The 13,827-nt window shown below is 40.9% G+C and overlaps 1 protein-coding gene across 1 annotated transcript in view; it reads left to right on the top strand.

Annotated features, from left to right (window-relative positions):
• The first annotated feature begins 1,080 nt into the window (after positions 1-1,080).
• The window catches only part of NMU (neuromedin U), a 29,971-nt gene continuing 17,224 nt past the window's right edge, over positions 1,081-13,827 (top strand). The window contains exons 1-3 of the mRNA XM_049093077.1: positions 1,081-1,117; positions 2,688-3,062; positions 9,456-9,514. Coding sequence (XP_048949034.1) covers positions 1,081-1,117; positions 2,688-3,062; positions 9,456-9,514 — 471 coding nt within the window. The remainder of the gene's footprint in view (positions 1,118-2,687; positions 3,063-9,455; positions 9,515-13,827) is intronic.

The raw sequence follows: 13,827 nt of genomic DNA, 5'->3' as shown, positions 1-13,827 counted from the left end.
AGATTCAAACTTTCAGTGTTGAACAGAGTAAATAGGAGTGCTTTAGATTCTATATACTACATATGATGGTGCATACTGATGTACAAGCTCAGTTTATTTTTTTAAATATTTTATTTATTTATTCATGACAAATAGAGAGAGAGAAGGAGAAGCAGACTCCATGCAGGGAGCCCGACATGGGACTTGATCCCAGGTCCCCAGGATCAGCCCGGGCTGAAAGTGGTGCTAAACCGCTGGGCCACCGGGGCTGCCCACAAACTCAGTTTAAAAGAACATGGGGACACTTGGGGAGCTCCGTGGCTGAGTATCTGCCTTTGGCTCAGGGTATGATCGATCCCTGGGGTCCTGGGATTAAGTACCGCATCAGGCTCCCCACAGGGAGCCTGCTTCTCCCTCAGCCTATGTCTCTGCCTCTTTCTCTGTGTCTCTCATGAATAAATAAATAAATAAATAATCACTTAGAAATATAAATAAATAAATAAATAAATAAATAAATAAATAAATAAGAACTTCTAGGTACAGATTGCAATGTTTGTAAGAGAATTGTTAAGCCTCCCCTGCAGAAATCTGGGATCTAATTTCCTTGAAATATTTGGACAAAAGGGGACCTCTGGAATCAGCTTCATTCAGTCAGTTGTGGAATCCATAGTCTGCTTATGGGTAACTAAAGTGCCTATCTTCCCTCATTCTCCCATCCATCTTCTCTTATCATCCAAGTCACACAACAGCATGACCATTAGTCGGCACATCTTTTCTTAAGCAATTTTTTCAAAAATAACTCATATACAGAGAGTAGAACACAAGCCATAAGTGAGGAGAAAATATTTGCCAAACATTTAACTAATAAAAGTTCTGGAATACATAAAGCATTCCTATAATGGGTTAAAAAAAATAAAAAGCCTAACAACCCAATGGGGGCAAGAAACAAATGGGCATTTCACTGTTGCGAAAACAGCAATGGCGAATATATTTGTGAAAAGATACTCACCCTTATTATTAATGCTGGAAATTGTAAATTAAATCCATAATGAGATGCCACACCCACCAGACTGGCAAAGCTTTCTGCAAGGATGTGCAGCAATGGAAATTTCATGCATTGTTGGTGGTGTGGAGATTGGTATAACACATCGGAAAACAATTTAAAGTAGAGTTTAATGAGATTTTTCTCCCATGATAACTCTACTTCCAAGTACAGACCTCTGAAAACTCCTGCACATGTGCACCAAGGGACATGTACAAGGACATTCAGAGCCACCAGGTTCATGCAGAAAAAAATACTTGCAATGCATGAGTTGTTTCTTTTGCTGACCTGCTGGGGTATAAAAAGCCTTGAGGCCACTATTTGCAGGCTTCTCTGTTCTCACTGACATCTCACCCCACACAAGCTGCTGAAGCTAGACATCCTTCAGTGCACCTCCAGGAAATACAGGAAGGCAATTGGGAATCAGGGCCACCTCCACCCATCAAAATCCTCTGCACTACCTTTTTACTACTTTGGGAATAAATCAAAGCTTAAGCAATACTGATCAAATCTATTCTCATCCATCCTTGATTCCTGGTTTGGACCATGACTGTCATCCGGCCTTGCTCATATGCTGCATGAAAACTTAAAAACAGGAGTGACTATTTTTTTCTTATTACCTGTCAGGATGAGCACTTGCCTTGTAAGACAGCTATTTCAGTATGGATTTGGGGCCCTTCACCAAGTTCTAATTTCCTTTAGGGAAATTCCTCCTGTTACTAAAGATTCTAGTCTTTAAGGCCCCACTTTGCCTATAGTGCTTTGCACAGTGCATTTCTAGTGCATTAAAATCCCCAGCTTAGAGAAGAAAGGTCTTCGCAGAGGGGTCTCTCCCACAGGCTGATATCCTTGGGCAGACAATTTAATCTCCAAGTATCATCAGTATCATCAAATAAGCGTCATAATAGTTTTACCTTCCAGAGATGACATGAGTGTTAAATTAAATAGCAGGGGAAGATGTCCCTTAGGAAATGTTAATGTACTTCCTTTCTACCCTTTCCTCTGTGTTGCTTTCGTAAGGAGGTCAAATGAGCTCAGTCTTCCCTCTTTCAGTAGAAGGAAATTAAAACAGTATCAGCCAGTGTCCTAGAGAGGCTGCTTCCTGGACATTTCCACTTAGGAAGTAAAGGAAAGTATGGAGGGGGATGGCAGAGTTCCCATCACCCTAGAAATCAGAAAGCAACAGCTAGGGGGAGTGACCGCGGGAGAAACGCATGGAAAAACGAGCAACCTTGGGAACACATAGGATAGCCAGAGACCTTCCAGACCTATTGGAAATGTATGTGTGGTCAAATCCCAGCAATCCTTTCTCCTCGAGCTTCTTCAACAGATAACTGCATTTCCCTAAATGATCTCAGATCTTGCAGGAATTGGGGGAACACCAGGGTCACCACTGGTACTCCGGTACGCACCGGGCTTGAGCTGGGAGCTGGGGACGAAGGAAAGAGCGGGACAGAGGTGCTTCTGCGGAGGTGGAGGTGCGCACAGTGGGTGCGGCAGAGGAGGCCTTCCCGAGAGGTGCGCCAGGGGCGTCCCAGGACCCCCCCCCACCCCGCGTAAGAACCCCGATCCCGGCCCCTTCGGGCCTCCGGGCTCGCGCTCCTTCTCCAGCCCCCGCCCAGACCCTCTCCGAGCAGGGAACGGACGTGCACTGGGTCGTTTCCAGGCTCATCCCCGAGCCCCGGGGCGGCCGGAGCGAGAGGCGCCCTGAGTCACGACAGTGGCCGGGGGCGGGTCCCGCCGCGGGTGGGGGCCGGGGGCGGGCGGCGGGTCGCGAGTGACGCGACGGAGCCCGGGGGCGTGGGCGGCGAGCTGACGCGCGTGGGGACCGCGCCGCCCCAGCCCACGTGTCCGCCAGATTTAAAACTTGGCGGCGGAGCCCCGCGAGCCGCGCGTCCGGGACCCGGAGGCACTGCCAGGGCCCCGCGTGCCGCGCTGAGCCCCGAGATGCCCGCAGCGGCCGAGATGCCCGCGCCGCCCCCGCCGCCGCCGCTGCTGCTGCTGCTGCTGCTGCTCGCCTGCTGCGCGGGCACCTGCCCAGGTGAGCGCCCGCGCCCGCCGTCCTGGCGCCTTCCCCGGGCCACCTGCCTCGCTCTCTTCCTCCCTTTCTGCTGTCGGCTTGGGGGGGGGGGGCTCCCCGGCTTCCCGCCTCTGACGACCCTCGCGCGGCGCCGCGCACCGGCCCCCAGCCCCGCAGGTCCCGCGCACCTGGCTGGGCTCCCTCACGCGCGGGACGTCCGTGGCCCGCGGACCCGGGAAAACTTGAACGAACGAACATGCCGAAAATTAAAGTGCGTTCCCTTTCGTGGCAATGACTAGCCGGATTGATGGCTAAAGCCGAACTGGACTTTGACACCTGCCGATCACCTGGCGCTGCTGCCGGTGAACTCGGGAGAGCGCCGCTCTCCTTTAGGGAGTGAGCTCCTGTTGCGTTCAGATCACCCCGAGCGACGAAACAGGCCCCCTTCTGGCCCTTTAGAAGGGGACGGGGGTGCGCTCGGTGCCTTTCTAGGTTCTGACGCACCAGGTCAGGAAAAAGAACGGAGACTTTCTTTGTATCACAGAGTTGGAGAGGCAAGTGCGCCAGCCGGGCTTTCAATCAGTGCCGCAGCGAAAGCCAGTGAAGGCAGATGCCATCTGATAAAATAGGGATTTCCAGTGCTTGGCTCAGAGAAAAGAACTGGAAAAAGCAAAATCGAGGTCAGGGAGGGATGTCTGCAGCTTGGGAGACGAGGTAGAAGGAAGCCCAGTATGTTCCAGCGGGGAGATCACTCCCCTATTCCCCAAAGATTACCTGGAGGGATCCATCCTTTGCCCCCCACCTCTGATCCAGAGTCCCCTCCAGGGCCAGCCACTATCCTGCCAAGACTGAATCTTCTAACTCCACAGCAGGTTCCCTTAGCTTCCCTCTGCCCTCCTGGCGGTGAGGCAGAGGTGCGCAGACCATGTCATCACTGTTGAGAGCACTGGGGACTTGAAACCGTAACTGCAGGGGCCTTTCAGAGCTTGCAGGCCAGCCTTCAATTAGAGGTGGAGAAACTGAAGCTATTCTTTTCCAATATATTTATTTTTATTGCTGTCCTTTTATCATTTTTGGTTTTTTGGCCCCTTTCCTGGGGGTATTGGAGAAGGAGGTGGGGAGGAGCTCTCCTGCTTGCAAAATGAGGTCATTTGGCTATGGAATGTTAGCAGTCCGAAGCTAGACCTAAACCTTCTCCATCACATAGCCAGCAATGCTACAGCATAACCTATGCAAGGTAGTGTTAATATTTTAATGTTTTTAATTTGTTTTTGGTAGAATTAGGGTGGCAGTCTTTATCTACCTTGTTAAAGAAGCAGATGATTATAGTTTTAAAAGTGTCCTTTTCTCTGTAAAGCAAATGTACCTGCTATACATGTTACATGCTATATGATTACAGTGATATTTGGATCGGTGGGAGATAACTGCTTTTTTGAGAAATGGGGGAATTTTCAGGCTGCTGGTGATTAAGCAGAAACTGTAGAAGGCCTTTTTTTTTTTTTGGCAAAAGACAAGTCTTTTTTTTTTTTTTTTATTGGTGTTCAATTTACTAACATACAGAATAACACCCAGTGCCCGTCACCCATTCACTCCCACCCCCCGCCCTCCTCCCCTTCTACCACCCCTAGTTCGTTTCCCAGAGTTAGCAGTCTTTACGTTCTGTCTCCCTTTCTGATATTTCCCACACATTTCTTCCCCCTTCCCTTATTTTCCCTTTCACTATTATTTATATTCCCCAAATGAATGAGAACATATAATGTTTGTCCTTCTCCGACTGACTTACTTCACTCAGCATAATACCCTCCAGTTCCATCCACGTTGAAGCAAATGGTGGGTATTTGTCATTTCTAATAGCTGAGTAATATTCCATTGTATACATAAACCACATCTTCTTTATCCATTCATCGCAAAAGACAAGTCTTGGGTTTTATGTTGAGAAAGAATGTTTCTGCTGGCTGACCAATCATCTCATAAACATCCCCAGTATTTCTCAAGCAAACAGACAAGATGCCTTTTCCACTGCACAGAAACCCCCTAGACTATCATTTTGTATCTTTTTCCCCTTTAGACCTGCTCTTGATATTGAAAAAAATAATTTTATCTCTCTAAAGATGTGAGGGAGAGGGGAATGAGTGAACATAGTATGATCTTCCCTAGTCCTGAGTCCCTAAAAATGGCATTGGAAGGGAAGCATGACATACATAATCAAAACTGGGAGATAATCTATGAAGATTAATCATTATGCAGGATGTAACTGGATGTATCTAAAAACAACAAAACAAATATCACAAAGCCGTAGGAAAATAAAATAGTGTCAAAAAGTGGAGCATCCTTGGCAAAATGAGTTAGCAGAGCATGCAACAGCAAGATAAAGAGCCAGTCACAAGTCTGGTGGATGGAAACAGTTTACGATTCAAAGAGCATCATTAAAATAAAGAAAGAAATTTTCTAAAAGAGGGAACATTTTGGATAACTGCAACAAACCTTGATTTGGCTTGTGACAGTAAGTGATCAAAGTGCCCAAGACTAAATTAAGAAGGGTTTTTTCCTACTCAGACCCTTGCTCTTTGAATATGTCTTAAAATTCAGACTCCTGCTCATTGACTATGTCTTAAAATTCAGTCAGTAGTAACAATTTCTCACTTTGGAACCCTACACTAGCTAAGTGCTAGCAACAAGGAAAGAAAATTAGCACCACTTTTAGAATAATTAAGTCTGGGGATGCCTGGGTGGCTCTGCAGTTGAGCGGTTGAGTGTCTGCCTTTGGCTGAGGGTGTGATCCTGGAATCCCAGATTGGGTCCTCCCCCCCCCCCCACCAGCATTGGGCTCCCTGCATGGAGCCTGCTTCTCCCTCTGCCTGTGTCTGCCTCTGTGTGTGTGTCTCTCATGAATAAATAAATAAAATCTTTAAGAAAAGTAATTATCTCTGTTTTTCAGAGAGAGACAGGTACTATATGATCTGACTTGTACATGCAATCTAAAAAACCCCAGCAAAACAAAATCAAACCAAGCATGTGGATACAGAGAACAGAATAGGGGTTCACAGAGGTAGGAGGTGGAAGTTTGAAATGCGTAAAGGGAGTCAAAAGGTACAAACTTCCATTTATAAAATAAATAAGCCATGAGGATGTAATGTAAAGCATGGTGACTACATGGTGTATTTGAAAGCTGCTAAGAGTGAATCTTAAAAGTTCTCATCACAAGAAAAAAAACCTCTGTAACTACGTTGGTGATAGATGTTAATGAGACTTATTGTGGTGATCATTTCACAATATATACAAATTTAGGAAATTTAGGATTGTTATGTTGTGCAGCTGCAACTAGCATAATGTATGTTGGTTATACCCCAATCTAAAGGTCAGTTCTTCTTTCTCTAACAGATGGTGTATTTGCAGATGCAAAAGTTGTCTATCCGTATTATTTGCATTAGTTAGACTGTACACTATAAGACTAAAGGTTTCACTTTACTAGACAGTATATAAGTATCTTAAAGCTGATCAAAAACAGTGCAGTTTTTGTAATCTACGAGATAACGACACTTTGACTATACTTAAGAAAATATCTAGGGATCCCTGGGTGGCGCAGCGGTTTGGCGCCTGCCTTTGGCCCAGGGCGCAATCCTGGAGACCCAGGATCGAATCCCACATCGGGCTCCCGGTGCATGGAGCCTGCTTTTCCCTCTGCCTGTGTCTCTGCCTCTCTCTCTCTCTCTCTCTCTCTCTCTCTCTCTCTGTGAGACTATCATAAATTAAAAAAAAAAAGTATCTAGTACTACTATTTGACTATATAAAGCCCATACCTAGGGTATCTTGGGGGAAAAAATCACATCAACTTTGGTTAACAAGTACACAAAGGGAAGAAAAATATTTCCTTTTTACATTTGGGTCTGGTACTCGGAGTTTCTATAAATTAAAAACATTTTGAAATTTTGGCTCCTCTAACCTTTTTACCCTGAGACTGTTTACATGTGTTGTGTAAGAACCACAAAGTACCCCTTTTTGATTATATAAGTGCTTGGGAGTAAGATATCATGGCAATTTCTGTGTGGCCCATGCAAGCTTGGGATGTGGAAGGAGGCAAGCTCACCGGGAGGCAGCATGGAGCTGGGAGCTTCCACTTTTACCGAAGGGTGGGAGACAGGCAGGTGAAGAAAGAATATAAAATTGTGAGGTGTCTGGGTGGCTCAGTTGGTTAAGCATCTGCTTTTGGCTCAGGTCATGAACCTGTGTTGGGCTCCCTGCTCAGAGGGGAGCCTGCTTCTCCCTCCCCCTCTCCCCCTGCTCATGTTCTCTCTCTATCTCAAATAAATAAAATTTAAAACAAAAAAAAAGAGTATAAAATTGTATTCTTTAAACAGGAGCACCTGTCAAAGAGAAATGAACAGTGGTATAGTGAGTGGAGAAATCAGAAGTACATGCTGGTAAAGACTGAATCGAAAGAGTGGAAATCTTTGTGTTTTCCCTTTGCATCCGTACCTGCCTCTGGTTCTGTTCTTTTCCATCAAATCGTGCCCTCCCCTTCCATTCCTCTCCATTCCACCTTCCTATTATTCAGTCTTAGTAACTGCAGATAAGCAGGGCGTCCAAGTTGTAAGGAATGGGCCAATGGCCTTTTAGGTGGTTTTCGAGAGAACATCCATACCCCATTTTGGAAGTGTTCAGACTTGTTAGAGAGAAGCTTGGACCTAAAATGTCTCTTTGAGCTGCTTAGTTGTGTTGAACAATGAGGCATCCTCCATTTCTTCCTACGATGCAATGTTCTATCCTCCTGGATGTTCAGTGGTATCCAAGAACCAGTAGCATCAGTATCATCAGGGAACTTGATAGAAAAGCAGACGCTTGGGCTGGTCTCTGACTGCCTGAATTAGAATCTCATTGAGTAAGATCACCAGGTATTTTTTGTTTGTTTTAGAGACTTTATTTATTTATTCATGAGAGACACAGAAAGAGAGGCAGACACATAGGCAGAGGGAGAAGCAGGTTCCCTGTGGGGAGCCTGATGCAAGACTCGATCCCAGAACCCCGGGATCACCACCTGAGCCAAAGACGGATGCTCAACCACTGAGTTTCCTCATCTTAAAGTGAGAACAGGTATAAGAGCTATTTCAAAAGTCTGTTAAAAGGATATAATACACTTTAAATGTCCAGGATAGTGCCTGGCATCAATAAATGCTCAGTGTTAGTAGGTGCTATCTTATTTTTAAAAAGTTATTTTCTTTAAGCTTATTCTTTTAAGTATTTAATTTTGCTACATTTGAGATCTTAGAAAAACTTAGTCTTTGATTGCAGGACATTTTCTTGATTTTATTAAAGATAAATGTACATAGATAAGAAAATAAATAGTAATCACATTTAATATTAATAAATATTATTTCAGTGTTTTTGCTGAAATAATTTACATAGCATGAATTAGAAAATTGAATCTATGGAGAAAATATTATTTTAGTGGATGTAAGCTAGCTAACATTTTATTTCAGTAATAATTAAGGGCCTAACAAATAATTATTCTTTAAAAGACCTTTATTGAAATATACTTTATATACAACTCAGTAGGGGTTTTTAAAAAGATTTTATTTAATTATTTTAAAAAGCGAAGGAGAGCACACAAGCAGGAGGAGAAAGAGAGAGATCTCCAGGAGTCTCCACACTGAATGCAAAGCCCAACTCGGGGCTCAATCCCAGGACTCTGAGATCATGACCTGAGTGAAAACCAAGAGTTGGACAGTTAACCAACTGAACCACCCAGGTGCCCCAACTCAGTGGGTTTTACATAGACTTTAAGAACTGTGTAGCTATCACAATAATACAATTTTCCACTCCCCCCCCCAAAAAAAAATCTGTTATGTCCATTTGCAGTCAATCTCCATTCCTACTCCCAGCTCCAGGCAACCACTAATCTTTCTATTATTATAGATTTGCCTTTTCTGGACATTCCATATAAATGGAATCATATAATCTTGATCTTTTGCATCTGGCTTATTTGATTTAGCATAGTATGTCTGAGATTCCTTTTTGATGAAGTATATATCAGTACTTCATTCCTTTTTATTGCCAAATAGTATTCCATTATGTGCATACACCACCTTTTGTTTATCTCTTATCAAATAACAGATATTTGGATCATTTCCACTCTGAGGCTATTATGATATACTGCTATGCACATTTATGTATACATGTTTTTGTGTAGACGAAAACAAATTCATTCTTAGAGTTATATTTTTGAAATGCTACTAAGGTTTATTTAATAATTATGTATCCTTATACTAAGTCTAATGCTGAAATATCTAGCTGAAATAGGAGGGTAATGATGTACAGTGAAAATGAAAAATGTCATCTGAAACTGAATTATATATAAATGTTTAACTTTAAAAGAAATACTATAAAAATAACATGTAAGCATAACTTTATTTTTAGGTGCTCCAGTATTATCTCAAGGATTACAGCCTGAACAAGAACCACAGCTGTGGAATGAGGTAAAGAATTGTTCTTATGCAAATTAGTGGAAATTTTACCTTATTTGAAATTATCAAATGAAATAAGATAATTGAGTTTTGAGACAACTATGATTTTACTAACATTCTGATATGATAATATTCAGAATTATTATTCTCTTGAAATGAAAGAAGGAAAATGAAAAGAAACAAAACAATTACAGTAAATGGTAAAGTAACATGACAGAAATAAGCCCAATAATAGAGTAATTACAATAATGTGAATGTACCAAAAATAACACTTAAAGACAGAGATTCTCAGATTGGATTTTTAAAATAAAGACCCAACAATTTGTTGTCTATAAAAGTTGCACTTAAAAAAGAAAAAAAGGCTATCCAAAAAGTCTGGGAAAGGACCTTCCAAAAAATATGAATTGCAAGAAAATTGGAGTAGCGATCTTAATATCTGATAAAATAGAATTCAAATAAACCATCATAGAAAAGAGGGAACCTTATTTTATGCTTTTATTAATAATGCTCAGTATCTCCATATGCTCAGATCTTGAATTATGTTCAGTGTTTTTATGCTGATAAAAGAACAGCAGAGCAAAAGATATAGCCATTATTAATATGTAGTTTAAAAAAACTCAAAATTTACTTAATAACTGGTAGAACTTCATGGAAAAATAGATCAATGAACAGTTATAGTTAGAGATTTTAGTATACCTCTCTCAAAACTGATGACATATAAGTAGATACAGCAAAGATTTAACCGTTCCATTAATAAATTTGAACTATTAAAAATACTTTTTAAAACCTACACTAGATAGTATACAGATTCTTTCTGAGTATAATTGGAACATTACACAAAAATAGACCATGTGTGAGGACACAAAACTTCCGTAAGTTAAAAGGGAAGCATTTTATTTTATTTTATTTTATTTTTTTATTTTATTTTTTTAGTCTGTGAATACCTTGTTCTACATTTTATTTATTTTTTTTTATTTTATTTTTTTTTAATTTATTTTTTATTGGTGTTCAATTTACTAACATACAGAATAACACCCAGTGCCCGTCACCCATTCACTCCCACCCCCCGCCCTCCTCCCCTTCCACCACCCCTAGTTCGTTTCCCAGAGTTAGCAGTCTTTACGTTCTGTCTCCCTTTCTGACACTTCCCACACATTTCTTCTCCCTTCCCTTAAAGGGAAGCATTTTAAATGTTTTCCATTCATAACGCAAAAGAATTAGAAATTAACAGCAATGAAAGTACAACTTCAATATCCCATCTGTTTAGAAAATATGCAGCATTCTGGTAAATAACACCAGGCTAAAGAGAAAATTACAAAATGGTTAGAATTAAATCACATAAAAACACTGTAAGTCAAAATGTGGGGGCACCTGGCTGGCTCAGTCAGTAGAGCACGCAACTCTTGACCTCAGGGTCATGAGTTCAAGCCCCATGTGGAGTGTAGTTGAACTAGAAGTGCCAGAGAGTAAATGCCCCCCACTTTAGATAGCCCTCAATTGGTGACCCAAGGGAGTTGCTGAATAAGTACCTTAGCTGCCTCTTCCCTCTATCCCTCTTCAGTTGGGATAACAGATGTATTCTGCATTGGTTCCTAGAGTTCCCCAGACAGACTGATCCCAGTTATCCATGGTGGTAATATGCTTGAAAACATACTCTTTACTGGATTCCTTCTCTTTCTTCTCTGTCTTCATTATCCTACCAGTGCTTCTTGGGTCATCTCCCCGAATAATCTACTCATATCTACATCACTATCTCAAGGTCTGTTTCTGAGAGAACCCAAACTAAGGCAGAAATGCACAACTTACAATGAAAGCAACATTAAAAATCAGAGGGGAAAGCACAGATTGTTTGGCAAGTGAAGGCTGAGAAACTGGCTCGCTGTATGGAGAAAAATAAAGCCAACACCTCATTGGACATTTTGTAATGTATATAAATATCAAATCACAATGTTGTGCACCTGAAACTAATATATGCCAATTATTTTTCAATAAAAAAAAACTAACAAGTGAGCTCCAAGTGGATTAAAGATCTAAATACAAATGGTAAATGATAGTTAATAGAATCTATCTTTTCTATTAGGAAAATATCTTTGTGAGCTCGGAGGAGGGAATGACTTCTAAAACAAAATTTCAAATATAGATCATAAGGCCAAAAAGATGATAGATTGAATTACATTAAAAGTAAATATTTCTATCAAAAAGACTATATTTAAAAAAAAAAGTAAGAGCCTTTGAAAGATGTTGGCTACATATAAAACTGACAAAGGATTAATTTCTAGAATCTCTAAGATACTCTATCAAACCAATTGGATAAAAGATAGGAATCCAAGGTAAAAGTAGTCAAAGACAGAACAATTTACAAAGAAGAAACCTGAAGACCAACAAGTATATAAAGAGAGGCTCAGATTCATTAGTAAAAAAGAAATGAAAATTAAGACAACAACAACAAAGTGTCACTCTCTACCCATTAGACTAGCAAAAAATTGGAATCTAGGTAATGGCAAGAGTTGGCAAGAACGTGGAATGTACAAATCTCACACTTTGCTGGTGAGAGTGTAAACTGGAGCTATCTGGAAAGCAACCTAGATATCCCCATAATCTAGCATTCCCCCTCCTGGGTATATAGCTCAAAAATATCCTCCTTTAGAGCCATAAGTGGAAAACAGATACAAGGAGGTGGATAACAGCTTTGCTTATATTAAAATAGAACTGGAGGAAACCCAGCTATCTATCATTGGGGAGTGGGTAGGCAACAGTCATATGGTAGGCGCATTATAGAGTATTCTATAGCAGTTAGGAGCAACAAACTAGATGTCCCCAGTAACGTGGATAGATCTCAAAATATAGTTTTGAGTGAAAAAAAAGTAAGAAAATGCCATACATGCACACCAAATAGCAATACAAATTTTACAAGAACATAAATAAATGGGGAACACACATCAAATACATTAAGAAGAGTTGCCCATGGGAGGATGGAATAGGAATAAGAAACTGAAACATAAAAGAATAAATAAATAAAGCGAGTTCAGTGATGATCATAAACTATGAGCTGAGGAGAATATTCTGTGTACCTAAGCCACCCCAAACAAAATACATAAAGAAAGAGGCAAGTTGGAAAGTAAGTGCCAAGTACTACACAAGCTCTAATAACATAGAAATTCATAAAGTTTATGATAAAGTTCTCTGCCTTGGTCATCTATCAAAATACATGCTAAAGGCAGATAAACAAGATGAAGAATAATTCAGACAACAGACATTAATGTATAATACAGAAACATTTATTTTAGCTTGAAATTATATTTCTGTGGAAAATCTTTGAAAAAATATTTTAGATGATAACGTTGGGAAAAAACAGTGTTGTAAAATACTACGTTCTTTTACAGAAGATACTAAGATGCTAGAACATGTACTTTTCTCCTGGAGGTTTTAGAAATTACTGAGCTATTCAGACACCAGAAACACATTTTTTCAAACCTTATACAGAGATCTGACCATTTTCAAGCAGATTCATCAGTGGACTCTACAGAGTTCTCAAAAGCAATTAGTGACATTTAAAACCATTAGGGCCACAAGCTGAGTAAACTGAACAAATGCTTATCCAAATGGAAAGTGGGTGAACAATGTTGCTGTGCCTTTTAAAGGAAAGAGAACAAAGACTGCAAAGCTTTGCAATTATCTCCCAATTTGATTAATTGGCGTTTTTCTTATTCTGCTATTTTTATTCAAACAATATGAATGCACTAATTCATTAGCCCTTAGGCTCAAGGATTCACTATTTTTGGACACAGCCACCTCGCCCAGGCAGGCAGCTTGGTCTGCAGGTGGACAGCTTTGCCTTGGAGCATGTGATATCTTCAGATACCTAAGTACCACAAAAGTGTTATGGGAGGAATCTGTTCCTCTAACCATCCTGAAGCGAACTAAGCAAATTAAGTGGAGGTGATACATTGAAGCATTGATCACAATTCACAGCTTTAGAAAGGTATCTTTTTGCCTTTCAAACCCAGGAAATTGACTCAATTGACTTTTAATTTTCTCTCCATAAGTTCAATGCAATTTAATTAAAGAATATTTATTGAACATTTATTCCGGGCAAGTTAGATATGGCATAGCCCCTGCCCTCAAGAAGTTTATCCCTGTATGCATGTGTATATATCTTTGCAGTCATGATTCTAAATTTGTATGGCGTGGAAAAGGGGATAGTGGGTAGACACAAGGATGAGTGGAATAAAAAAATTCCCTAAATATTTGTGACATATAGAGGCCATGAGAGGCTCTGTGGGGATAAAAAGGAGAGAGACATGAAGACTTTGGTCTTCTTCATT

This window comes from Canis lupus, chromosome 13, assembly GCF_003254725.2.
Source record: "Canis lupus dingo isolate Sandy chromosome 13, ASM325472v2, whole genome shotgun sequence".
Taxonomy (NCBI): Eukaryota; Metazoa; Chordata; class Mammalia; order Carnivora; family Canidae; genus Canis; species Canis lupus.
The sequence above is the reverse complement of the archived record's forward strand: the minus strand, read 5'-3'. Positions and strand labels throughout refer to the sequence as shown.